Genomic DNA, 25,480 nt, shown 5'->3' with positions numbered 1-25,480 from the left:
TTATTATTATTATTTTCAAATGTATGCAAAGGTGTGGTTGGAGCCTGGGGGTCCTTACCTCATTCTGATTAGACTCGGGTAAGTTTTAACCAGGTAGTCTGAGATATTCCTGTCTGTCATGTCCAGTAGTACATCTCCTGTAGCCTCTCTCCTCTAAAAAAACAAACAAATAATTAACACAATGTAAAGAATCATGCAGTCAGAAACAGACAGACACAGACGGATGGACAGACGGACAGAAGAAAGAGCCAGTACACACTGACTGACCTGTAGTGGGGGCAGCCCCCCTGCTCCGATCGGGCAGATGGGCAGCATGGTCAGCTTCTTATTGGTGCTACAGATGCAGGACGGCGAGGGGTTGTGCCGGTTGTGCCACTCTGGGCTCTGTAAGATGTTAGAGACCACAGGAGGGACCTCGGGAGTCTCCCACGGTGTGGTCTCGTTCATACAGGGTAGGTTCCTGTAAGGAGAATACCAGAGGGATGCAGAGACAGGGGTTAGAGGGGGAAGACTGGGCTAGGGGGAAGCCTCAGAAAGGGCAGTGTAACTGGTACTCACGGTAGAGGGTCGCCGGTCATGCAGCGCGTCCCAATACCAGGCTTGTCAAACAACACGTTTGAGAAGTGCTTCATTTCTCTGTTAAACGGCCGCTCGTTACTGACAAACAGGAGAAAATGAAGAGAAGAATAACAGATGAACATGAACAAGTACGTTACATTGTCATAATAGTACATGACACCCGATTGGTTAATTATCTCAAATCTGAGATTTTGAATACATTTTACGGTAGGATAACTGAAGGCTGATCAAAGACTGGTGAGTCTATCATATCTATGAGAAACGTGTCAGACCCTCGGGTTCCAGGCACCGGTGGGTTCTCCTGAGGAGTTACCTGAAGAAGGTGAACTGCTGGCCGTACATCCAGGGTGTGAGCGTGAGACTGGGGTACTCTCCAAACGGAGGGACAATCATGGTAAAGACCAAGGCTATCAGGACGAAGGTGGCAGGCAACACAATCTGGATACACAAAGATGTCATTCACAACACTGTTACGACTGGTAATAGTGATCAACTTTCCCTAAACAGGTAGATGATGAATGCATTAAAAAAACTCTTATGACAAACAATGTATTGACCTATCAATCTTTCTTCTAATCTATCCTTCCTTCCTTCCTTCCTTCCTTCCTTCCTTCCTTCCTTCCTTCCATCCATCCATTCTTAAACCATGACTTTGTGGTTGATCTCGTACCTGTGCTAAGAAGTCCTTGCTGCTGCGTGTGGCGTGGTGGAACCTCTTCACCAGTAGGGCGAAGAACTGCTTCAGGACCAGACTGTTACCTTTGACCTGTCTGGACCCCCTCCCTGCATTGTTGTCTCCAATGTCTCCAATGTCTCCATTGGCCTGATTCAATCCGTTCACGTCTGTATAAATGTGACCGTCAGGTAAAACACAAGGACAACAACACAGCACGTTTAGACCAAGGCCACATTGGAAACAGTGACACTTGTCAAATAATAACAGTAGGCCATGATACTGTATTATACATGATATGAAGCGTCTTCATGAGGCTAATCTTGTCCCCAAGCTATTGCGCACAGCGCATGTCAGCCAGGAACAACAATGCGAGGCATGGCTCAGAATCAGACACATGTGGTGTGCAAGCACTAGGGGGAGGTGCTGTGGGAGGTGATCGGTGGAAGGTCAAGGTAATGGCTATGCGTCGGGCGGCTTCTACCGATCTTTGTGTTTGGTAAAGAAGGCCAAGTTTGACACGTTGGTCCACCAAACCTTCCGAGCATTGGGTGGAAGAGTCTGGGAATTAGATGATCATGTAGCAAACGTAAACTACCATACATCTAAGATAGAGAATTGAAACATAAGGCCTTTGTTTTGGACATTAGGATGCACTAGGAAGGCAGTAAAGCTATAGGGACTGAGATGCTGCCCTTGTCACTGCTTTGGGACAAGTCGAATAGCAGATGCAAGCAAAGAGCCTGGTTCAGATAGAGCCAGCAGATGTGGCGATTCTCTTTGCGAGAACTCTAACCAGAAGTACTTCTAACCTTTGGTGACCTGGACATCAGCTTTGCTGCCACTTTTCCTCTGCAGTAACATCCACTGCTCTTGAGTGGGTAGTCAGGTTGACAGGTCAGACACCAAACAACACGTCAGACACGAGGCAATACGCATGACAAACTAGACAAGACACTTCAAACAAAGGAACTATACAGCATATTGATATGACACACAGGTAAAAGACTGGACTGGGAAAATGGGTCAGAATCACAGTAACAGAGGAACATTCAACATTCATATTATACAAGTGGTGGGAAAAGGGAAAAGATGGGAACTCAAATAATGGTCTATACCTGGGGTAGTGGCATTGGTTGCTGCCTCTCCATCTGCTGTCACCTTAATAAATATCTACATGGACAAAAAACAGCTTTCTTTAATCCCTCATTTTTGACATGGGCATGATATTAACATGATCCATACGTCATAACAGATACAAGGTCATGACATGTGCAAAGCTGCTCAGCACAACGCATAAATAAACATTCGGATTGCTTCATTTCAAAACAAACAGGCTGGTAATTGATGACATCATCAGACGGGGACACGGTCCTACCTCCTCCAGTGAGGTGTCAGAGATGCCGAAGCTGCTGAGGCCGTTGTCAGCGAGGGTTTCCTCCAGCTCTCTGAAGAGACTAGCGTAGGCCCGGTGTTTGAAGCCCTTGTTGGGTAGCAGGTAGGTGAGCTCCTGGCCAATCATCTCTATGAGCTTGGCCTCTGGGACGTGGTGGTGGATCAGAGTGGTGATGTTGTCAACGTCGCCTGAGGGGGGAAGAGTATGAGATGGGGCGATGTTAACCATCTAGCATACACAGACACTGACAATACACACACATTGAATTCAACACACACACACACTCTCACTCACTCACCATCGAGAGCTCTGTCCTGGTTGTGGGTCTGGTTGTGGGTCTGGTCTTTGTACCTGGTGCAGGTGGAGCAGGTGCAGGAGCACTCTGAGTCACAGTCACACTCGTTCTGAGAGAGAGAGAAATGAGAAGGACGACACACCTTTAACACTGCCTCACATCTACAGGACCGGCACTGACAGGAAGACTACCTGGTTAAACAACCGCGCTAAAATCGACCACGCAATCCATGTTTGAAAGACATGCTGGGAATGTAAACACCAGGAGACTATCCTAACTATGTGATACAGACTCTACAAACAGATAACAAAGGACATAAATAGACTGTAAAACACATGACTTGGCAGCGTGCCAGCCAGGAGCGTGGAGGTGGATGCAGGCGGCTGTCGTCTCACCTCACTCTTCCTCATGTCCTTCATGCGTCGCACCAGCGTGAGGTAGAAGCCCACGCCGAAGCAGTTCTTGAGGAAGAGAGGGGATCCGCAGCAGTGCAGCTGGCCTTTAGAGATGATGGCTATACGGTCGCTCAGGAGGTCGGCCTCGTCCATGTGGTGGGTGGACAGGATCACTGTACGGCCTGGGAGGGGTGGGGGGTCAAAGGTCATATCCGCACGATACTGATTCATATGGTCCATTGAATGTAATCATTGACATGAAGGTAACACAGTCATCTTCAGACGTGGTGGGGGCACCTCTTTGGCCAGCAGGAGGCAGACATTTACCTGTGCGGTACTTGAGCAGGAGTTCCCAGATGGACCGTCTGGAGTAGGGGTCCACCCCTGAGGTGGGCTCATCCAGGATGACAATCTTTGACCCCCCTACAAACGCCATGGCAACTGACAGCTTCCTCTGCATACCACCTGCACAGTGTGTGAAGAGAGACATCGGTTGAGGGTCCACGTTCCACCAGGTAGAGAAAGGAAGACAGAATACGATACTTGGCCTTGAGTGTGTGTGTCTGTGTGTGTGTGTGTGTGTGTGTGTGTGTGTGTGTGTGTGTGTCACCTGAGAGGTTCTGGGCCTCGTCGTCTCTCTTGTGTGGCAGACCCAGGTCCTCCAGCATGTCCTCCACCTCCTGCTCTGCATCCTCCCGAGACCGGCCCTTCAGCAGAGAGTAGAACAGGATGTGCTCCTCTACTGTCAGACTGCAAGGAGAGAGAGAGAGAGAGAGTGTGTGTGTGTGTGTGTGTGTGTGTGTGTGTGTGTGTGTGTGTGTGTGTGTGTGCGTGTGTGTGTGTGTGGTGTGTGTGTGTGTGTGTGTGTGTGTGTGTGTGTGTGTGTGTGTGTGTGTGTGGTGTGAGAGTGTGTGTGTGTGTGTGTGTGTGTGGTGTGAGAGTGTGTGTGTGTGTGTGCGTGTGTGTGTGTGTATGTGTGTGTGAGAGGACCAGTTAGTCACTAGAGCAGTTACTCGTGGATCAAGCAAATTCCCAGTTGCAACTTCAAGACCTTTGTGTAATATAAAGCTCCACATTCATGAAATCCATACAATTTATGCCCGATTTGTAATGATCGAAGGGGATCAGACTCACTGTTTGAACAGGATGTTGTACTGCGGACACATGCCCAAGGAGGTGCGGATGATGTCCATATCTGTCCGGATGTCTCTCCCGTGGATGTAGGCCGTGCCAGAGGTGGGGGGGAACAAGCCTGTGAGGATCGACCTGGAGACAAACCCATCAATGATGATCAGATGATATCCTCAAACCCATGTTAACCAGCTGACAGAGTGTGTGCGGGACGTCATACTGTAACGTACAAGGTGGTGGTTTTGCCGGCTCCGTTGTGGCCCAGGAAGGAGGTGATCTGGCTCTCGTAGAAGGTGATGTTGAGACAGTCGACGGCGGGGCGGGGTTTCCCTTTGAACACCTTGACCAGGTCCTCGATCTCCACCCCCACAGTGAGACCCACGGGCTCCGGCTCGAAGAACAGCTGGCCTGCAGGGACGGAGACAAGACGGAGACAAGACGGAGGACGAGGATGTTAGTGAAGCACTGCAGTGATCGTTTCGGTCATTTAGCAGATGCTGCAATCCAAAGAAGCTGCCGGTTAACACCAGTGGAGGCTGGTGGGGGTAGAAACCAGAGGATGGGGTCTTTGTAATGCACAGAGAGGAATGAGGAGTAGTGTCAAACCCACATTGATACCATACGTCCTCCGATTTCTATCTCCACCAGCCTCCCCTTGGTTCACGTACTGTATACACGATGGTACAAACATTTACAAGAAGGTCATTTAGCTGGGGGTTTTTACATTATACAAGGTGACTTAGCGTGAACAAATACATCAGAGCTATAAACACAGACACACACCTGTTTCCTCCTCCTCCTTCCTCCCCTCCTCCTCTGGAGTCTGTCCCCCGTCCTGTCGCCTCTGCTCCGCCTCCTTCTCTCTCTCCATCCTCTCCCTCTTGTCCTTGTGTTTGCAGGGGCTCTTCTCTCCGTGAGACCTGACCCTCTGTGGAGACTCCATGTCCTCCTCCCTGTCCTTCCCCTGGTCAGGGGCCTGCTGACCTGCAGGTACACACCAAACGTCATTTGTTTTCATATGGAAAATCAATGTGTTGTTGACAAAAGAGTCTCTCTGCTAAGGAAGGGTAGGCAAACGAACAAGTGTGCTGGGAGTAAGCCGGTAGCAGCGGTCCAGTGATGTCACTAACCTGACTCGGTGATGTGGGCGGGCTCCGGCCGCTGCCAGTATGAGGGTTGGAGCGGGAAGTAGAAAGGCCGTCCAATCCCGTACTGTCCTGCAGAAACGGAGAGAGGTTTTCAAATACTTATACGAATGCCTGTAATAGCAAAGTTCACACTGGATGTAAAATACACTCTTGAGCACACACACACGCATGCACGTACGCACACACACTAAACTCTAAATATAAAGATGGCCCAAAAACTGATATCCATAGAGGTGTCTGACCTGGGAAGACATTGTCCAGGTACCAGGCGAGGACGGCGTAGAGGACAGCATCCAGCATCATCATGCGTATGGACGTGAAGAAGGAGTAGGCGTCTCCCTCCAGAGGGCTGGTCCCAATGTTGTCCCACTGTAGTCCCAGGCCTTGCTCCTCGTAGCGGGACAGGTACTCTGTCCCAAAGCCAAACGCCACGGGAGACAGCAGGCTCTGAAACAGACAGGACAGGGCTCCGTTGACATGCATGTTTCAAGTCTCCATTTCTACGGTGGGCCCTGTGTTGCTGTATGTTCATCTATCATACATTCTCCACACCCTAACCCTAACCCTAACCCTTAAGGAGACGGTGTCATAACAGGCTTATACTGGACGTATGAACTTAAACCAATTACCCAATTGAATGTTAAGCCATGCAAACTATTATGGCACATAATGACAAGTTGAAAAGACGGGGGCCAATCCGTTTCCAAAGCCAGTTCGATTAGTTCGATTCAAATTGACACTGAGGCCTAGTTGCCCTGGGGAAGGCATTGGTGGACGCACCACTCCCAGCTTCATGTTCTTGGTGATGCGGTCCTGCCAGGCGAAGCAGAGGATGTGGGGCAGGTAGAGGGTGAAGTAGATGATGCCGCTGCAGGCCGCCGCCAGGTTGGCCTTGTTGAAGAACACACTCATCAGGAAACACTGCATGATGGTCGTCACGGTGAAGGTCAACAGGAAGAGGAAGACGATGATGGGATTGCTGTAGTTGAGAACTTTCCCCATCTGAGGAAAATGAAAACAGGTACTCAGGTACAGGTAGAGTGTGATGGCAGTATTGTTGTTATTGTTGTAGTATGGGCATTGATATACTTCTCAAGAAACACCACTAGAGGGCACTACTGCACACTAGATGTGTCACACACCCTCCCAAAAAATAAACATATTTTCTTTGCCCTCCCTCCCTCCTTCCCTTCCACCTCCCCTCCCTTTCCCCCCCCCTCCCTCTCCTCCTCCCTCCCACATCACCCCCTCCCCCCCTCACCATAATAATGGTGGTGAGCAGGGCGGTGCTCATGGTCATCATGATGAAGCTGTCGATGAACCAGGTGTACCAGATGACCCCGTTGGTGACGCCCATGGCCTTGAGGGTCTCCTTGAGACGCAGCTCCTTCTCCAGCACGATGCTCTTCACCGTCATGGACACGGAGTAGATCCACGCCAGCACCATGAAGATGGGGAAGCAGCGGTTCAGCGTTATCATGAAGCTAGGAAGAAGAGAAGAGGGGAAGTTAGGCTCTCGACATTCTAGACGGACGGAACCTCTGGGCTGGGGGAACTACAGGATCCGCGTGTGTTACTGTTTCAAACCCTGTCTCCGAAAACCAGGACGGTGTCGTATTGTGTTGAATCCAGCTTGCGATCGTCAATATGGCCGCCGACAGTTAACTCTTCATACTTCACATACTGTACACTAATACTGAACTTGATGTGGCAACATTACAGAAGGGGTCATCGATATCATTGAACGTGTGGCAAATGGGTGAGTTGACGGACAGGGTCGACGGCCACTCACAGGTCATCCACGTAGCAGGGGTAGGGCATCTGCTGAACATAGACACCCAGCGGCCAATCGTTGCCCGTCTGGAGCTTGATGATGCCGTGCTCGATCATGTCCTGCAGGTAGGCGAAGCCCCCCCATATGTACCTCTGGTCTTCCATAGGGTCCGCCCTAGGACCAGGGTCCCAGTACCTGAGAGGGAGGGGAACGGGGGTGGGGGGGGGGGGGGGGGGGGGGGGGAGAGTGGAGAGAGCACGGGTGTAAGGGAGTGAGGAGGCCTCAGTGCACATCAAAGCAGAGGAGATAGAGGGCTGTGGATCCCACTAATACCACATGATATACCAAATGAACTTCGCTTGAAAAGCGTGTTTACATCTGTTTCAGATGTGTTTACATTTAGATAAAGGGCATGCCCACATCGGCGTCAAGCAGGTATCCTTTAAGCTTCTAATCTAGCCACTGCGGCAATAGCCAACTGCCCCACCCCACTGCCTTCCTTGAAAAACACACACTCACGCAGTAACACAAAATTGATTCCACCTGTGTACACTAGCTTTGCTTCCCCCAAAATCCCCGGTAAGGAGATAAGTCACTGGCAACCTCGCTCATTCTACAGGTAGCCTAGAGGTGAGAGAGGCCGGCCAGCAATCGATCCCCACCCCAGGAGGGAGCCGGATGTGAGCTGGCGATTGGAGGGTTGCTGGAATCATATCTAAGGCGCCTACCACTGCTGTTGCGCCCTTGAGCAAGGCACTTGACCCTTAACTGCTCCAGGGGTGCCTGAAGATGGCTGACCCTGTGCCCAGAGCGCAGAGCTCTGTTCTCCCTGGGGGGAGACGTGTACACAAACTACATTTCGTTGCCTCAGTAGTTGTGCTCTGTTCAGTGGCAATAAAGTTTAATCTTAGTCTCTTAACACTAGAACAGCCTTTTTACCTACCAAAAGAGCCGCCCCAAATGACCCCTCATGGCTGATTAAGTGTTAATCTCTCACTCTACACAATCCAATTATTCAATTGTGGTGGGGCGTCTCCCACTAATAGGACTCTAACCAATCCAATGCATACTATAAACCTGCTAACACTAGTGTTTTGGTCTGCATGTCTGCATCCGATTTAATGTTCTGACTTTTCTTTCAAAAAATGTGAATACATTTCCACGTTGTTGAAAATCAATGACACATCGCTAGTCAGCTAACACAGCTTGTTTGTGAGCCTGCTAACAATGTAAAGTAGTGTTACAGTTAACTAGGTAGTAGTGGGGATTACTCACCGAATCCATTGCATTATTGCAGTATTTTGGCTTGACTAGCGAGTTTGTGTGTGTAATCTTTAACAACGTTGAAATGTATTTCTGTGTTTCAAAAGAAAAGTCTAAACATTTTGATTGGTTGCCGACATGCGGACCAAAACACTAGAACGTGTCGGACGATTCCAAACGGATGATATTAGGCCGAGAGGACAAAAGGACAATAGTATTAGGCCCATTTTAGAATAGGTTTGGAAAACAAACAACGGCTGTTTCCCCCGACAGCACCTCCAATTGTTCTTTGAGCTTTTGTGTTTTTCATTTTGTGACAAATGTTATGATGTAAAGCTTTAGAAACAGACATGTATTGGGGGAAACAATCGACAATCCCATTCGACAATCACTAAGCCCTTCCCTACCCCTAACCATCTCCCCTAACCCTGCCACCCCCCTCCCCCCCTGGACATTGCTGTGTTAATTGTTCCCTGTTCGTCAACTCTGTGTTCTGTGCTCATGTTATCTGTTGCTTGTTGTTTCTGTGTTTTCAGTTTTTCTGTCTTTGAGCCCCGGAAAAGCACTATATAAATACAACGAATTATTATTATTATTATTAAGACACAGGTTCCGAGATTAATTCTGTACCTGTCTTTAATCTTATTGGTCCGCTCCACTGCGTCGATGTCCATGCGGATCTTGTATGTGACGTGTGGGGGCAGGGAGCTGGTCCAGGGGAACATGTTCTGAAAGACCAGCCCGGCCCAGAATTTGTTCTCCTCCAGCAGGAACAGGGCCTGGCGGGTCAGCTGGTTCTCGGTAGTGTGGGCCACAAACTTATCCAGGTTGATGCACTGGGGATGAGGGAGAGAGAAGGTATGAGGATGGCGGGGAGGATATTCTATGGAAATAGAAGATTCCATGGATAGTAAGTGTTGTGCCGTCCGTGTGTGTGTGTGTGTGTGTGTGTGTGTGTGTGTGTGTGTGTGCACGCAAGCATTTGTGTGTAGCAGGGTATTTTGTGCACTTGTTGCATATTTCTGTGTGTTCAACATCATGTGTGTGTGTTCAACATCATGTGTGTCCGTTTGAACATGTTTGTGTCTGTCCCTTTCGCCCAATTTGGAATCAATTAACATGCGTCGCCCAGTGTGGGCAGATTGTGCGAATGTGTGTGAGACAGTGTGAGACGGTTCCCAACTCTAAACCACTCCTTGGTCATGACAGACCTCTCATTCACTGAAGTGCTCTAGTGACATGGGAAACTCGGCACAGCTACATTCACTCTGCGCTGGAGGACACACACAATGGCCCCTGAGAACATCTCCCGCTCACACACACACACACATACATACACACATACACACACACACACACACACACACACACACACACACACACATTGCATCGGGGGCCCCCCACTCAATGTAAAGCGTGTCTAATGTCTCCATTCATATTACTGTACAATGCCCTCGGAGCACTCAAAGAGAGACTAGAAGGAACTGCCCATTTGTCCCTATAGCTCCATACATCCCCCCCCAAACAACCATACTCACACAGTCTGGGAAAGAAAAATAACGACACACACTAAAGAGGTGAATGTGACAAGTTTCTCAGTGGAACACACGTTCTAATGGGCTTTCAGGGTGAGAGCACACCCCTGATAGAGACAGAGTGGATTTGATACGAGGCCGAAGCTGTTATCCCCCTGGAGTAGCGCTAGCTTGACAGCTATATCTAATTGGCTAAATCGGCTGGGTTTGTTTGTGGAAGACAAGAGAGGGGCTTTAAGGCTGGACAGAGACAAAGGAGAGATTGAGACACTTTGCACTGATAGGGTTTCTCTTCAAACCCCCTACCGCCAGCCCCCTAAAATCGATTACGGGGCCACCGCTATAGATTGGAAAGAGCGAGCGGGGAATGGAGGGGAGAGTGTGAAGGGTTAGATAGATAGAGTGATTTGCCCCCTTTTATTTGGTGGGCCTGTGTGGCGATTTCAATGCGAGGCCATACACAGAAACATCATTGAGCTCATGGGGGGCGGGGGGGGCTGGTTCACTCCCCACCCCACTTTATCACAGGCCACACAAAAGCAGGGCTTGGAGAGCAATGACAGCTGGCTTGTTCTCTAGCCTTTCACCCATCTGGATGTGAGCGGAGTTCTATAGCCTGCGCTAAGTGGCCCTCTCTGTTTCAAAGGGGCCCTGACAGCCAATCTGATGGGAGCAGAAGAACCTGGAAGAGCGATGCTTCTGCCTGACGGTCTGAGGGTCTGGACCCAAGGCTGAGCAGCACTTTTTTTTTTTTTACGATTCATAGCTTGTTTGTGAACGTCAGTGTTTGAACGATCGCTTGAGGGGCGGCTGTGGCGCAGGAGGTCGAGCCGCCGTTTAACGATCGCAAGGTTGGCAGATCGGCGGTTCGAGCCCCTGGCTGGCCACATGTCGAAGTGTCCTTGGGCAAGATACTGAACCCCAAATTGCTCCCGGTGAGCGGGCCGGCGCCTTGCATGGTAGCTTGCCGCCATTGGTGTGTGAATGTGTGTGTGTGAATGGGTGAATGAGAGGCCGTTGTAAAGCGCTTTGGATAAAGGCGCTATATAAGTGCAGTCCATATACCATATGCTTGAAGGACAATAACATTGTGTCTTCTCAGAGACTAGCACAGCAAGACAGTAAGAAAAACAGGAAGTAAGAAACAAACAGGGATAATGCTAATACTGCATGCTGATTGGTCCTCACCTGTCCGTACTGGTTGAACATACGGACGACCTGGTCCACCAGGTTGAAGATGTTCCTCCAGTCAAAGTTGGGCATGCCCTCCTCCCTGCTCTCCTGTGGCCCGGTGTGCAGGAAGTTGAGGATGTCTTTGGAGGAGAACCCTGAGTCCTCCATGCTCTTGTCCATGAAGTCTGCCACTGTGGGGTTTCTGATGGTGTCCTGCAGAGGCGGAGATTAAGACGGAGGTTGTCATGTATGGTAGGAACAGAGAGTGTGTGTGTGTGTGTGTGTGCGTGTATGTGTGCGTGTGTGTGCGTGTGTGTAGTGTGTGAGTGTGTGTGTGTGCATGTGTGTGTGTGTTTGTCGTACCCTGATCATGTTAATCTGGACACTGTTGTGAAAGAAGGCCCAGACCTGAGGCCCCACCTCCTCCCAAGCCTTGCCCATGTTCTTCAGCCTCTCCAGCTCCTCAAACGTTGTGTTGGCCTGGAGAACACACACATGTTCAAAACTGAACACACACACACACACACACACACACACTTAAACTGAACACATACACTGATGCAGATATACAAAGCACACACACCCACACACTCTGCACATGCAAACACTCAATCTGACAGACACAGATAGACAGACATGAATGCAGAGACTGACATAAACAAAACTACAAGACTAAACTCAAATACATTTCCAGTATGATATCAAATAGCTGTATGTTATTTAATGGGCTAGGTGAGTTATTTCATGTTATTCAATGGGTTTAACAGTGAAACGATTTTCCTGTGCATCTCAATCGCATGAGGCCCCTCCCTCGCAGACAGACCCCAGGTATGAATGGACATTCAAACGTGGATGTTTCTGTTCCTTAGCAGCTCGACTCTGTCAGATGCTTGTTAATAGAATTCCCCTGACCTTCACATCTGTTTTCATTCCAGCGCTGTGAACACAGCATCACTGTGGCTGAAAAATGCTCTCTTGTTTTTTTTAATGATGCCCCCACACATTCAATTCAAGAGGTGAATCCCCCCTACCACTTGTAGACCCCCCCCACCCCCCTTCACTTCAGGGTGGTAGTCAGCTCATTCCAGAGTGGGGTGGGGGTATGTTGTGGGTGGGTGTATGGGCGGGTTCAGGGAGGGTTTGGAGAGGTAGGGGGGGGCGGTGGGTCTGCACTCTCTTACACTCTTTATTATCTTCTTGACGGCGGGGGAGTCTGGGGTGTACAGGATCTTTCCCATCAGCAGAGGCTTGACTGAATTCCACACGATTTTCGTGATGGGGTTGGACTCCAGGGTCTCCATCAGGTTGTTGCAGAAAGGCGCTGAGAGGAAGAAGAAGAAGAAGAAGAAGAAGAAGAAGGAAAAGATGGAGAAATACAGTGAGAAGAGAAAAACAAACTAATTTCAAGAGTAACCAAGAGAAAACACTCAACACACAATACACAACAGACAACCTTAGCATGTCCTCTTAGGTAGAAATCGGAGGACAGGCTCATTGTAATGCACGGAACGCAATGAGGAATGGCCCTCCGTTTTCTACCTCCACCAGCCTCCCCTGTCTCAGACAGCTAGAACTCACTGGCGCTCATGTCATAGACGTAGTTGGCGCGGCCCTTGGATCCGTTGACACCCAGGAAGACTTTGTAGTTGTTGTCTTCGTACCAGTTGAAGGAGAGGACCCTGGAGCCCCCTCCCTCTGGGTAGCCACAGAACAGGTCAGACACAGTGGACATCAGCTGAGTGAAGGAGGACGGACCCCCGTCCTGGAACAGGGGGTAGACCACCTTCAGCAGGTCCTTGGTGCTGTTCCTCTCCAGGAGCTGGGGGAATGGGGAGAGAGAAGGGAGAGGACGGTCGGAAATAATGTTAATAGGAGTGTGTGTGCAATGCATGTACGTATGTGTAAGTGTAAGAGAGAGTGGGGGTGGGGGCAGGGAGAGGGACAGGAGGGGTGGAAATGTGTGTTTAGTTACAAATGTGTGTGTGTACTGTATCGTATGTGTATTAGAGAGAGAAAAGATGGGAAGATAATTTGACGATGGGGAAGTTTTAGGTATTGCAGTAATGGGGAAGTTTGAAGTATCTCAGCAATTCATCTGTGGGATTCTTCTCTTATCCACGTTCAACTGAAACCACTTCAAACCACCATTTGGCATTCGGTGAACGCATGTGAACTGTAAATGGGGAAGGTTACACCATAGCTCAAATTAGTTCAAACAATAAACAAATATTTCCAAACCCACCTCTCTAAAAAAATGACAAGGCTACGTGGAGGGTGGGTTCCAAATATCCTCCCATTGATAAAATGACAATAACTTCCCACAAGTGCATTTTTTCCATGAGTACACTATCCTTCATTGTACTCCACGTCTCTCTTCCTGTCAAATATAGGGGGGCGGGGGGGGGGGGGGGGGGGGCGGGTATCACCTCCAGTCTTGGCTATCTCTTGAGCTTTGCCTGGCTTAGGAGACCACTTTCAGTCTCCAAAACTGCTTTCACAATGCATTTGCCCACCTGCTTTCCCCCCCAGACACACACACACACACACACACACACACACACACACACACACACACACACACACACACAGATACAGACACACACACACACACACACACAGATACAGACACACAGACACACAGATATAGACACAGACACACACACACACACAGAGATACAGACACAGACACACACACACTTGGAAGTTGTTGGACAGGCTCTCTTTCACCACGCCATTCGACCCCGGGCTACACCTACAGGATGTCACCTCCGAGGAATGTCCCTCTGACCCACTGCCGAGGATGATGGGATAGATTTCTCCCAGGGGACATAAAGCGAACGTGCACACACACACACACACACACACACACACACACACACACCCACACACACACACAGCTGAAACAACCATGTATGCGCAAGACTTAGGGCTGAGGGCTAAGGTCATCTCGTAGTGCTTGGGGATAATGCGCCTACCCCACTATCCAGGAACAGTGAGCTATATGTGACAGGGTCTGGTGAAAAAGTCCCAGAGTAGGGCAAGGTCATTTTCAGTGTAATCGAAGAAGATATGCTTATTTGAATGTTGGTACACCTCAAACCAAATTCCGGAGAAAATCTCTGAATGAAAACAGACGCGTTTGCTACCATCGCGTGGGTAGCTATAGCTAGCAGCTAAGGAAGAACATCACATCTAACTGCATGTTTAGCACATCGCAACATGTTGATAAAACATCAACATGCTAAAAACACATACAGTAACTACACATAATTACCTTCTTGTGATTTTTTTTCTTTTTCTAAAAGTTTTTTTTTTCCCCTTTCCTAACACCAGGGGAGCCACCCCTCCTAAATGTCGTTGTTTGGTACCTGTACTGTAGCAATGACAATAAAGTCCATTCATTCATTCATTCATAATTAGATGATCACACAGTCCTTGATTTTTAACACGTCCTAAAACGTAAATTTGTTTACAAGCCATGTATCACTAACCCAGTAGCAGGATGGCAGATGATACAGTGAATCCAATTCACAAATGATAAGTATTTAGTGATCCTAAAACTGTTGTTTGTTGTACTGAGTGGGCTCCTCAACACTTACACTTTTGTAATTATGAAAAAAAAATCACTTTTGGGCAGGAGGTAAGTACTGTAACCTACACCTGGCCTGTGGAGTCACTGATCTAAAAACACTGTACGTATGTCTATGGTCAGACCCCTCGACTCTTGCTTTGTGGATGAACACATGGTTGAGCATAACTAAACATTGACAACCAGTCTCTGACGCCTACACTCAACCAGACTCAGGAAAGCACACACATTCCCAATGACAAGCACACACTCCCAAAGATAAATGCTTGCACGAATGCACACATTTGCACCCACACACACACACACACGCACACACACACACACACACACACACACACACACACACACACACACACACACACACCGTACACTCACTTAAACACTTGTTGAACATATCACTCAGTTCCCTCTCTGAGCTTCTCTCCGAAATGGGTCCTGCGGAAGCTGCTAGTTTCCTGAACGCTAAAAATAATGGTCGCTCTGATCCGGGAGGCGAGAACCAGAGAAGAGTGAGAGTAGAGAGGATTGACAGGATTTACATGAATTACCTCTACGAGCTTCTCTGATACTCCAGTGAGCACACGGCCCCAGAAGTGCAGGTCCATCCCGCCGGAGTTGTTGTCCAGGGTCTGGGGCAGCTGGGGTAGGCCAAGAGAAAAGAGAAAATGTCATCTTCCTCAAGGACTGCAATCGCCACAGATACCATACACAACCCTAACACTTATACTACAATACTGCACACTTGAAAAAATGCTTTAGGAGTGATTTTCACTGTTGTTGTAATAGACTGGCGTATTTTAAACCGGATTGTCTTTAGAAGTGGGTACAGGGGGTAGGGGAGGAGGGAGGTTGACTGGTCAATATTGTCATTGCGACACGATAGCAAAGGTATACATTTATTGACACAGGTCTCGTAACTTTCACCTTCATGACTCGAGTCAAAAACACTTAGCGTCGGGTCTTAGAGGCCCCCTCGCAGCGCCCAGAGTGAAGGGGCTACGGAAACACTGACTGCCAACACAAACACCCACGTGACATCCTTCCTCAGACATTCCTCACGCCTGCATTTCAATGAGCGAAGAAGGGAGGGAGGGAGGGAAGAAAAGAGCGAGTGTGAGGGGCGAGGGAATAGGGAATAGGAGGGGAAGGCAGCTAGCTGAGAGGTTGATGGGTCAAGGGTGTGGGGCTAGCTAGGGTGTGGAGGGAAGAGAGGTTACAAGCAGGCAGGGGAGGTTAAGAGTTGAACGAATGAGTAGTAAGCTATACATAGGCTGTTTACTATACTGGTTGAGGTAATGGGCTTTCAACCCTAATAGGTTAAAGAGTCAAACTATAAGACCTTAGATTCTACCTTTGAACCAACTGCATTATGAATGCAAGGAACATGGATTATAGTATGCTACAAATAGAGGCATGGTAAATACATACATTGCAACAGAGTTATGTGTTGGCCTGGCTTGGGTAATGCATTTAGATATGAGAGATTTAGGTACGACATCTTAGTCTACCGGAGAGGCTGAAGGGGTTGGCCGAGCTAAGCCATTTAGAGGAAATAGGCCAAGAGGGATATCGCCATGCCAACCCACTGAGCCAGTAGCCTGTCTCTCTCCCGGACTGAACCCCAACCAATGGAGGAGAGGGGAGAAAGAAGGGAGAGAAAGAAAGAGAAAGAAAGAAAGAAAGAAGGAGGAGCTGAGAGTGAGTGAGCGGCTTGTTGACATAGGATAGGCCTGGCATAGGTGGCCTGGCAGAGGTAGAGGAGACATAGAGCACACAGAGCAGGTGGTGACATCCTACCAGACATAAACAGGTACGTCAGTAGGTCTGGCAGGGCACACGTCTCTACTGAACCACTTGTGTACCTCAGGGTGGCATGTCACGTCTCTACTGTCTGTCTATTGTGAGGGAGAGAGGGAGAGAGGGAGAGAGGGAGAGAGGGAGAGAGGGAGAGAGGGAGAGAGGGAGAGAGGGAGAGAGGGAGACTGACCAGGCGGAAGATCTTGAAGAAGTCGGCGTTGGCGTAGAGCATGTCCTCGATCCTCTGCAGCTTCTGCTGGGAGAGGGCACACATGGCGCTGCGGACCCCGTAACTGCCCATGCGGCTGGGGAAGATGATGAAGCGGTCCAGCAGGGCCTGGCTGCAGGCGATGTCCTTCAGCTGGAGGTCTGGGACGCCGTATGCAAACTAGGAGAGAGGAGGAAGTTGTTTGAGAAGCAGAGCATTGTTTTTTATATGACCTTTTTTTTTCAATTAAAGTTGACAAGAATGTCAAAAATGATAGTGATATAAGTGTGTGTGTGTGTGTGTGTGTGTGTGTGTGTGTGTGTGTGTGTGTGTGTGTGTATGTGTGTGTGTGTGTGTGTGTGTGCGCGTGCGTGCGCGCGTGTGCGTGTGTGTGTGTGCGCGTGTGTGCGTCTATGCCTGCCCTGTCCTGTATGAGAGTAAGTCATCCTGACAGGAGACAGCAGACTGTAGAGTAGCGATAGCGGTGGATCACCCAGGGGGATATCGTCGTGACGATTAGGGCCTTGCTACTGTTGTTTATCCAGACAGCACATTCCTCTAGGAGAAGCCCTGTGAGACTGCACAGATCTGACAGAGACCAGCGCGACGCTGCCTCAGGGGTCGCCTAAAGCACTCCATGCATTACAATCAGCCCGTCCTCCGATTTCTACCTCCAAAAGCCTCCCATGGTCTACAGCCTCACCCTCACACAGTGCGGTAAAGGTTTCAATTCACTACAACATTTGATTCAACTTCACTGGAACTCAGGGCCGACAGTATTGTCTGGAAATCAACAATGAAGGAAATCGGCGTCATCCAATACGCAGGAAACAGGATTACGTCCCAAGAAAAGCAGAGGCAGTTCGGAGAAATACCTTTATATTATGATATAATAATAATAATAATAATATCTTAATTTCCTTGCCAAGAAAGAAAGCCTACTGGGCAGCGAACCAACAACCATCACACAGCAACCGTTCTGATGGGCCACACGGCCCACACACATCACAGAGAGTGAAACCAACAACACACGAGGGTGAGTCGGGGTGTCCTCAGACCTCACCTGTTCAGGCCTGATTTGGGCGTTGACCAGCTGGCTGACCACAGACTCAGTCAGCCCTGCGTCCCGGAGCAGGAAGGCGGTGAGTACTTCATCATCCTTCAGAATGTCCTCTATCTTTAGCCCCCGACCTGGACAAGAATAGAGGAGGGGCTTATAGGGAGACCGTCAACACGGGAAGTGGCTGACCGGGACCAGACAGACAGTGCAGAGGAAATTGATTGACAGCCAGACTAATAGATGGCAGGGTTTAGTGTTTTAGGAGAAAGTTGGTAGAACAAATAAGCAGAGACCTGCTGGAGGAGACTGTCTCTCTTTAGGTTAGCTAGCTCAGGGGTGAGGAAGAGAGGCGAGAGACACTGAGGTACAGAGAGAGATAGAGACAGACAGAGAGACAGACAGAGAGAGAGAGAGAGAGAGAGAGAGAGAGAGAGAGAGAGGGTTGGGGAGGGGGGTGGGGAGACAGAGAGAGTGAAAAGGACTAAGAAAGGAAGAAAAAGTTTACCTGCTATCTGTGATGGGTTGCTGCGTATGGTGTCCATGAAGTTGGACATGGTGGACAGCTCCATCCACAGCTTGCCCAGCTGCTGGAACTCTGAGTCGTTGAAAAGCAGCTCCTGGGAGTCGGTGTAGAACCGAGCAAGTCTAGAACACAATCCACACCGACAGAACAAATGAGTCAAGAACTCAACCCAAAACATCTCTGCTATTATACCATATGTGACACGGTCTGGTGAGAAGGTCCGGATGTCGCAATTCTGAAGTCGTGCAAATGACCAAAAAGCTTCTTTAATTCTTTTTTATAGAGATTTTACGTTTTTTTAGGTTGAAGAGTGTTGAAGAGCCCACTAGATATAACAAACAACAGTTTTAGGATCACTAAATAATTGGATTCACTGTACAGTATAGTCTGCCGTAGGCTATTGGGTATGTGATACATGGCTTGTAAACAAAACGTTTTAGGACTATGTGATCATCTAATTATGTGTTTTTAGCATGTTGATGTTCTCTCAGCATGTTGTGATTATGCTAAACATGCAGTTAGATGTTCATAGCAATGTTATTCCTTAGCGCCTACCTAGCTACCAACACGATGGCAGCAAACACGATTCAGAGCGCTTTTCTCTGGTATTTGGTTTGAGGGGCACCAACATTCAAATAAGCATATCTTCTTCAACTATTTTCCCCCTTGCCCTACTTGGAGACTTTTTCACCAGACCCTGTCACAATATGATGGGGAGACCCCCTGTCTGTTCCCAAGCATCAGTTTAGTGCAGGTCATGTGTACGCAAGGGGACATACAGGGATGAAAGAGATTAAACTATTTAAAAAACACTCATGTTTCAGATCAAGGGGCGCTTAGGTGGCGTAGCGGACTAAGCGTTGACCACGTAACCGCAGGGTTCCCGGTTCGATTCCGGCCGCAGACATATCCTGCATGTCATCCCTTCTCTCTCTCTCCCTCACCCATCCTTCCTGTCAAATCTCTACTGTCTCTATCACAATAAATGATAGTTTCAGTTTCAGCAACTCTGGACTCCAGCTTTCAAAGTCTACCTGCCATCCATAACCACCATTTTCTTCTGTGCTCTATCCTTTCAAAGTGAATCCGGAAAGTAGAGGGTGTATATTCAGGTGATTGAGGTGGATGAGGTGGATGGAGCCCCCCCTCCCACATTTCGTTGTATGGTACCTGTACTATATTAATGACAATAAAGACCATTCATTCATTCATGTTGAGGCTCACATGGAGTTGTTGTAGTTGGACACGACTCCGGGGCCCTCTCCTCTGGTTGGATATCTGAAACAGGGGTTGTTGGCGTTGCAGAAAATGCCCTGGATCCACGGAAGGATCCCTGTAGAGGGCATAGCCTTGTTGGGGAAATGACCTGGATGGACATCGAGCAAATATCCTAATTAGGAAGATCCATACCAAATACCTGAGACTAAATACCTGAGACCAAATACCTGAGACTATACCTGTCCTATATCCACAGGACATCAGAGTAACCACCAACAGTGAATTTCTCATTCACTCCTTAGATAATCAATATTTAGTACAGGAAATGTGATGTATTTTGTGGTGACTTACATTCATGTTGTTTGTAGAGAGGGTTGGCTTTCCTTAGCCACACTAGACCAATGAACAACACTACAGGCCACACGATCTCCACCAGGAAGCGGATCTGAACGACCACAGAAGGAGAGGAACAAACATTCCTAACTATGTCACTTACATCTGAGGAGGGAGAGGGGATGACTGTGACTTCAATATGGTGTTCTCACTGGTGTGTTTACTCTGAGGGACCATTTACAGACGCACAGCGCAATGTTTTCAAATGAGTCATGCTAAATGTTTGAACGTGCATACACGTTCAGTACACAAAAGAAGTGACTCCTCTTTCTGAATCTCTGTGTTGGCAATTACAACCCTTACCCAAGAGTGATGAGGTAATGTTCCAAATCATGAACTAATAACTATAGTAACTACTGCCTTACTACTGTAATAACTGCCTTTGCCTATGACCTGATTTCAACACCAGTGGGATAGAGACCGATACCTTCTGTCTCTTGCGAAGTGTCCAGTTTTTCCACAGCAACAGGCGGATTTGACTGCCCGTATTCATGGCTCCGCAACTTAACCCCTAAAAGGGGTCATCAGCTGGTGACAGACCTGGAAACAGAATCTCACCAGTGTTAACATATTCATCATCATTTGTCACGTAAGATTAAGTGTACACAAACAAGAGGGTGGTCATCAGACAAAGCCCTCTCTCGTCACCATATGATAACAGATGAAAGGGAATGTGTGTGTGTGTGTGTGTGACAGACACCCACTTATCGCAGGCTAAAGATACTCTAACCATCGCCTCATAATAGCACAAAACAAACATAATTCACATCGTCATCAAAGTCACATGCGCATGAGCTCCACCACACAGAACAATCAGACACATACGTACATGAACATTCATTTGGTCTGACTTGGCAAACAGATTACCCATGACTCCTAGGGCAGACTATGACATGAGAGAGAAACACCTGTCTGAAAGAGACAATAACACTGAGGGATCCGAGAAGCTATCATTATCTGTCTGAGAAAACCCAGGCAACTTTCCAAATAGTAATTAAGGCTGTTATGAAACAGCTCTGTGTGTGGCACTTAGTAAAATTAAGAACGTCCTCATGAAACAACATCCCAAGGATTTCAGAGGGAAAACATGTCTAATCCATAATTAGTTAATTGTAGCTCAAAGTAATTGCTAAATTATATATAGTATATGCCCAGTTGGCAACATGTGCCTGTACTATACTGGAAATAATAATAAAGGTGAAACAAGTCAATAGTCAAAAAACAACTGACTGAATAATAATAATAATAATAATAATAATAATAATAATAAAAAGAAGCATAAAGACTAGCATAAAGCATAAAGACTTAAATATGATTGTAATATAAGTGAAGGCACCTGAATCCTGTCTTCGGAGGCCATAATAAAGCTATCTCTAGCTACACACATCCAATGTTAACAACACCCCAAAACATATCAAAAGAAAGAAAGAGTTTATCCAGAGCCTTACCTCTAGTAGAAAAATGTAAAAATCATACGACATCTAGAGTAAGAGGGTAAAAAAGGAGATAAAGTAATATACAACACGCAGCTCTACACCCTACAGTACCCAGGCACCTCTGCTTCCCTCCAGCTCCAGGTCACCCACCCTCCTAATCTGATTGCTCTAATCTCTCAGCTCAATATGGACAGGCAAGAAAAAGACAAGTCAGTCCTCCATTTTGTGGTGTGATCATGTCTCCCTGAGAGAATGTGCCTGTATCTGTGTTTATGTGGTAATGTTTTGATGTAGAAAGATGTTTTATTTGCGAATGTAAGTTTTGTGGAGATGGTGTGCTTGTGTGTTTTGTTAAGCAGGTCTGGGCTGAGTCACTCCCAGGTCTGGTGAGGAGGAGTACAGTTGCCATAACTAATTAGGCTCTGAGACTGTAACGGGGCTTGACGGAGACAGAATGTAATCCCTCTAACCCGCTGAGACTCATGTGCTCAATGAAGACAAGATACATAAGAGTTCTGCGCGGTTCAGGTGATCAAATCTGGTTCAGCTGGTATTGTAGTACTGAAAAGGTCACAGACAAGTCGTTTAGCAAGGTTGACAAAAACAAAAAGACAAAATAAAGTGCACGAACACAACAAATGTGGAGTTTCAACTACACTTTTAATTTGTGGCAAGAAGTTTTTGCATGTCTTTTTTGTATAGTCATAATAATTTGGCAAATAAATTACTGCGACAAACGTGCAGTTATGAAATAATGTATATAAAACGTAAACAGATACATAAAGTTTACATACAGAATCAGATGTATGGGTAAAAAACATTAATGTTGAAACTTCCGTCCTCACTTTCAAAATGCTTCCATTCACCCCCATGGGGCACTGAATCCAATGCCTATAAAACCATTTAAAACATCGAAGGCAGCATTAGCATTTGAACCTGCATTGAGTAAGTGCATTGTGTGGTTACAATAAAATAACATTTCATACAGAGCAGGAACAAATGTGTTTAACTGTATAATCATATATAAAAAACATAATATATTTATTTTCTTCAGACTTAACAACTGTGTCTTTCTGTAAAAAAAAATTTTTTACAAAGGGTTGGTGTGATTTCTTTGAGATGAGAAACATTTTGAGATGAGAAAATGTTGCATAATTCAGAATTCCTTCCGTTTCTGATGAGATAGTTAATAGCTGAAGAATCTGTTTGTATCTGCACATAAAACACATAGCAGGCAGTGTTTGACATCACACTGGTGAACAAAGTGCATGTTCCAAATGTCTGGGGACCTCCCACTGCTCATGCTATGACTTGTAACAACATGTAACAAAGATTAATATATTAACACACGTAACACTTTCACGGTTCAATTTCACAGATCTGGCCTTGCTTTCACTCACTCACCTTCTATGATACAAAACAATAGTATTTCTTTCCAATATACAATATGGCACAGAGATACATTCCATTCACGCTTGTATGTAAAAAAAAAAATGTCTTTTTGGTTTCATTGACAGTTCAGACAAAGTGAGCCTCTCTGTGTTCGAGCTCTTGGAGACGGCGTGGGCGGAGTCTTTGGTACACAGGTTTGGCCTCTCCGGGGCCCAGCTCGTCAGGGCTGCTGCTGGGGCTCGGGGACTGGGGCGGGGATAGGGCAGCTGAGGTTCCGACATCTGGGTCAACAGAGCCGTCTACAGAGTCCTGTGTCTGGAGCCCTGTCTGGGGGGGAGTTGTGGCGGCGGGGGAGGGGGTGGCGGCGGGGGAGGAGGAGGTGGCGGTGGGGGAGGAGGTGGCAATGGGGGAGGGGGTGGTGGGGGAGGTGGTGGTGCTGTGGGTGGGGGTAATGGTAGGACTCCCAGAGTTACTCAGCTGCCTCATCCTGCTGAGAGAAGAAGCGGGGGGCTTGTAGAAAGTTCCGGGGGGAGGCTGTAGAGTCCTGGGTGCCCTGAACGTGATGGGGGCGTTGGAGGTGTCAGCGTCCTCTTTGTCTCTTTTGGACGTTTGGCCAGGCTTGACTGACACTGCGTAGGGGGTGTTGGGGAACATGGTGCTGACGCTATTAAGGGCGGGGATTCCCGAGAAGGAGGAAGAGGTCGTCACACCAGAGACGGAGGGCAGTATTGGTCCTGCTGAGCCAGCGGACGGTAGGTTAGCCACAATCATGGCTGTCCTGGGGGTCACGTTGTAGTGCTTGTACTTCTTCTCCCAGGTCCTCCTCTGCATCGTCTGTGTGTCGATAAAGGGCGTTATGTAGCAGGCGCTGACCCTGGACGAGCCACTGCGGGGCTTCTCTGGCTCGGCCGACTCCACAATGGTGGCGGCAGTGGGATCCCACTCAGGAGAAGAGTTATTAGCGCCGGCGTTGCGGCTGTTCCTCTCGCTGACCTGGGCCGGGGAAGGTAGGCGCTCCAGGGGCATGCTGATCGGTCGGGACGCCAGTTTAGAGCGTTGGCTGCGCAGCTGGACCCGTGGGGCCGTGGAGGTGGTGGAGGGGAGGTTGAGGCTGGGACGGCCGAACACTAGGGTGGACCTCTGGACGTCCGGAGCAGCAGACGACAGGACACCATTGAGCCTTTCCAAGGTTGAGACCTCTCGAATGTCTGACCCTGGTTTGACATATCTCACCTCGTCCAGCAGATGAGAGGAGGGGATCACAGACGAGTATCGTTTGTAGACTTTGGAGCTCTGCCCGAAAAACAACACAAGCATTAAGAGCCACAAAGAACTGACAACAAAATATTCAATTAATAGTCTATTAGTCTAATAGTCTATTAATAACAAAGTTGTCAAACATTACTGTTTAATGCATAAACATGCATACAGTTGAAGTCAAAAGTTGACATACACTTTAGAATCACAACTTCTACAAACAGTAAAGTATATGATATGATATGCCAAAACGTTGACAATAAACAGTCTCCGTTGTTTCTCTATGTCCTTGATTCTCCTTTACAAGTTAAAACACTTCCTCCCTCCAGTTGGTTTAAGGTACATGTTCAGTCAATAAATATTTTATTTATATATTATTTTGTTTTCTGAGCTTCACAAATTTGAAAAAATATATTCTCCGGGGTGCATGGCCCTGGACCCCCCCCCCCCCCCCCCAGCAGGGTTCCCCCAATGAATTCTGTCCATTTCCACCACTGACACCAAGGACTAATGGTGATTGGTCTATTAAAACAAAGTCTCAACATCCCCTTGTGCCAAGACTACAGAAAAAACACAGGACAAACTCTCTGACCCGCCTCACCTCTTTGATATCGAGTAGGGACGTGGAGTGCCTGCTGAGCCTCTGCTCCTTCTCCAGGGGGGTGAGTCGAGGGGAGGCCTGGGGGACCGGAGGACACGTCAACATGGACACGGGGGACACGGGGCTGGGGGACACGTCGAAGATCATGTGGAAGTGGCGTACGAGCATCTCCACCATCAAGGCCTGGTAGGGGTAGTCCACCAGGGAGGACAGAGACACCTCGGCGTCTAACTGCCTGGGCTTGACCAGCGTGGGGCCGAAGATGATGCCCAGGTTACTGGCTGTCATCTTATTCTCCTCCGCCTGCTCTGTCACTCTGGAGGGGACATAAGAGGAGTAGGTTAATAATAATTATAACAACATCATAATCCCAGAGATAAAAGGCTTTTTTATAGCTAAGGGTTTGCCTGCTCAGGCATATGCTGTGCGTCTAACTACATTGTCATTGCCGCTGCATGCTGCTATGTGATAGAATGTGATAAAAACCATCATGTGATATGGGGAAGTGCCTCTTCTGTGCGTGTTGCTATGAGGAACTGTCTGATCTGTGTGTTGCTATGAGGAAGTGCCTGGTCTGGGTGTGTTGCTATTGAGAAGAAGTGCTGTGTGTGCGTGTGTGTATGCGTGTGTGTGTGTGTGTGTGT

General features: G+C 48.0%; 2 protein-coding genes across 2 annotated transcripts in view; both read right to left on the bottom strand.

The window, feature by feature from the left end:
• LOC308172111 (retinal-specific phospholipid-transporting ATPase ABCA4-like) overlaps positions 1 to 20,643 on the bottom strand; it is a gene marked incomplete at both ends in the record, with an annotated part of 28,738 nt that extends 8,095 nt beyond the window's left edge. Inside the window, 31 exons of the mRNA XM_080547021.1 lie at positions 59 to 153; positions 268 to 460; positions 559 to 657; positions 893 to 1,017; positions 1,250 to 1,422; positions 2,371 to 2,425; positions 2,631 to 2,836; positions 2,947 to 3,052; positions 3,339 to 3,520; positions 3,666 to 3,803; positions 3,949 to 4,088; positions 4,473 to 4,604; positions 4,700 to 4,877; positions 5,367 to 5,453; positions 5,600 to 5,686; positions 5,860 to 6,064; positions 6,398 to 6,619; positions 6,879 to 7,101; positions 7,410 to 7,586; positions 9,285 to 9,490; positions 11,378 to 11,575; positions 11,726 to 11,842; positions 12,544 to 12,683; positions 12,941 to 13,181; positions 15,500 to 15,589; positions 16,939 to 17,136; positions 18,020 to 18,147; positions 18,522 to 18,661; positions 19,764 to 19,905; positions 20,109 to 20,202; positions 20,578 to 20,643. Of these exons, the coding sequence (XP_080403147.1) occupies positions 59 to 153; positions 268 to 460; positions 559 to 657; positions 893 to 1,017; positions 1,250 to 1,422; positions 2,371 to 2,425; positions 2,631 to 2,836; positions 2,947 to 3,052; positions 3,339 to 3,520; positions 3,666 to 3,803; positions 3,949 to 4,088; positions 4,473 to 4,604; positions 4,700 to 4,877; positions 5,367 to 5,453; positions 5,600 to 5,686; positions 5,860 to 6,064; positions 6,398 to 6,619; positions 6,879 to 7,101; positions 7,410 to 7,586; positions 9,285 to 9,490; positions 11,378 to 11,575; positions 11,726 to 11,842; positions 12,544 to 12,683; positions 12,941 to 13,181; positions 15,500 to 15,589; positions 16,939 to 17,136; positions 18,020 to 18,147; positions 18,522 to 18,661; positions 19,764 to 19,905; positions 20,109 to 20,202; positions 20,578 to 20,643 (4,583 nt within the window). The remainder of the gene's footprint in view (positions 1 to 58; positions 154 to 267; positions 461 to 558; positions 658 to 892; positions 1,018 to 1,249; positions 1,423 to 2,370; positions 2,426 to 2,630; positions 2,837 to 2,946; positions 3,053 to 3,338; positions 3,521 to 3,665; positions 3,804 to 3,948; positions 4,089 to 4,472; positions 4,605 to 4,699; positions 4,878 to 5,366; positions 5,454 to 5,599; positions 5,687 to 5,859; positions 6,065 to 6,397; positions 6,620 to 6,878; positions 7,102 to 7,409; positions 7,587 to 9,284; positions 9,491 to 11,377; positions 11,576 to 11,725; positions 11,843 to 12,543; positions 12,684 to 12,940; positions 13,182 to 15,499; positions 15,590 to 16,938; positions 17,137 to 18,019; positions 18,148 to 18,521; positions 18,662 to 19,763; positions 19,906 to 20,108; positions 20,203 to 20,577) is intronic.
• A 1,621-nt stretch (positions 20,644 to 22,264) lies between these two features.
• LOC308171411 (rho GTPase-activating protein 29-like) overlaps positions 22,265 to 25,480 on the bottom strand; it is a 28,713-nt gene continuing 25,497 nt past the window's right edge. The window contains exons 20-21 of the mRNA XM_080546253.1: positions 24,837 to 25,152; positions 22,265 to 24,271 (exon numbers count right to left, since the gene is read on the bottom strand). Coding sequence (XP_080402379.1) covers positions 23,105 to 24,271; positions 24,837 to 25,152 — 1,483 coding nt within the window. The 3' untranslated portion in view covers positions 22,265 to 23,104. The remainder of the gene's footprint in view (positions 24,272 to 24,836; positions 25,153 to 25,480) is intronic.

Source organism: Nansenia antarctica (genome assembly GCF_963989245.1).
Source record: "Nansenia antarctica genome assembly, chromosome: 16".
Lineage (NCBI taxonomy): Eukaryota > Metazoa > Chordata > Actinopteri > Argentiniformes > Microstomatidae > Nansenia > Nansenia antarctica.
Note: the sequence above shows the minus strand (reverse complement) of the source record. Positions and strands in the feature narration are given on the sequence as shown.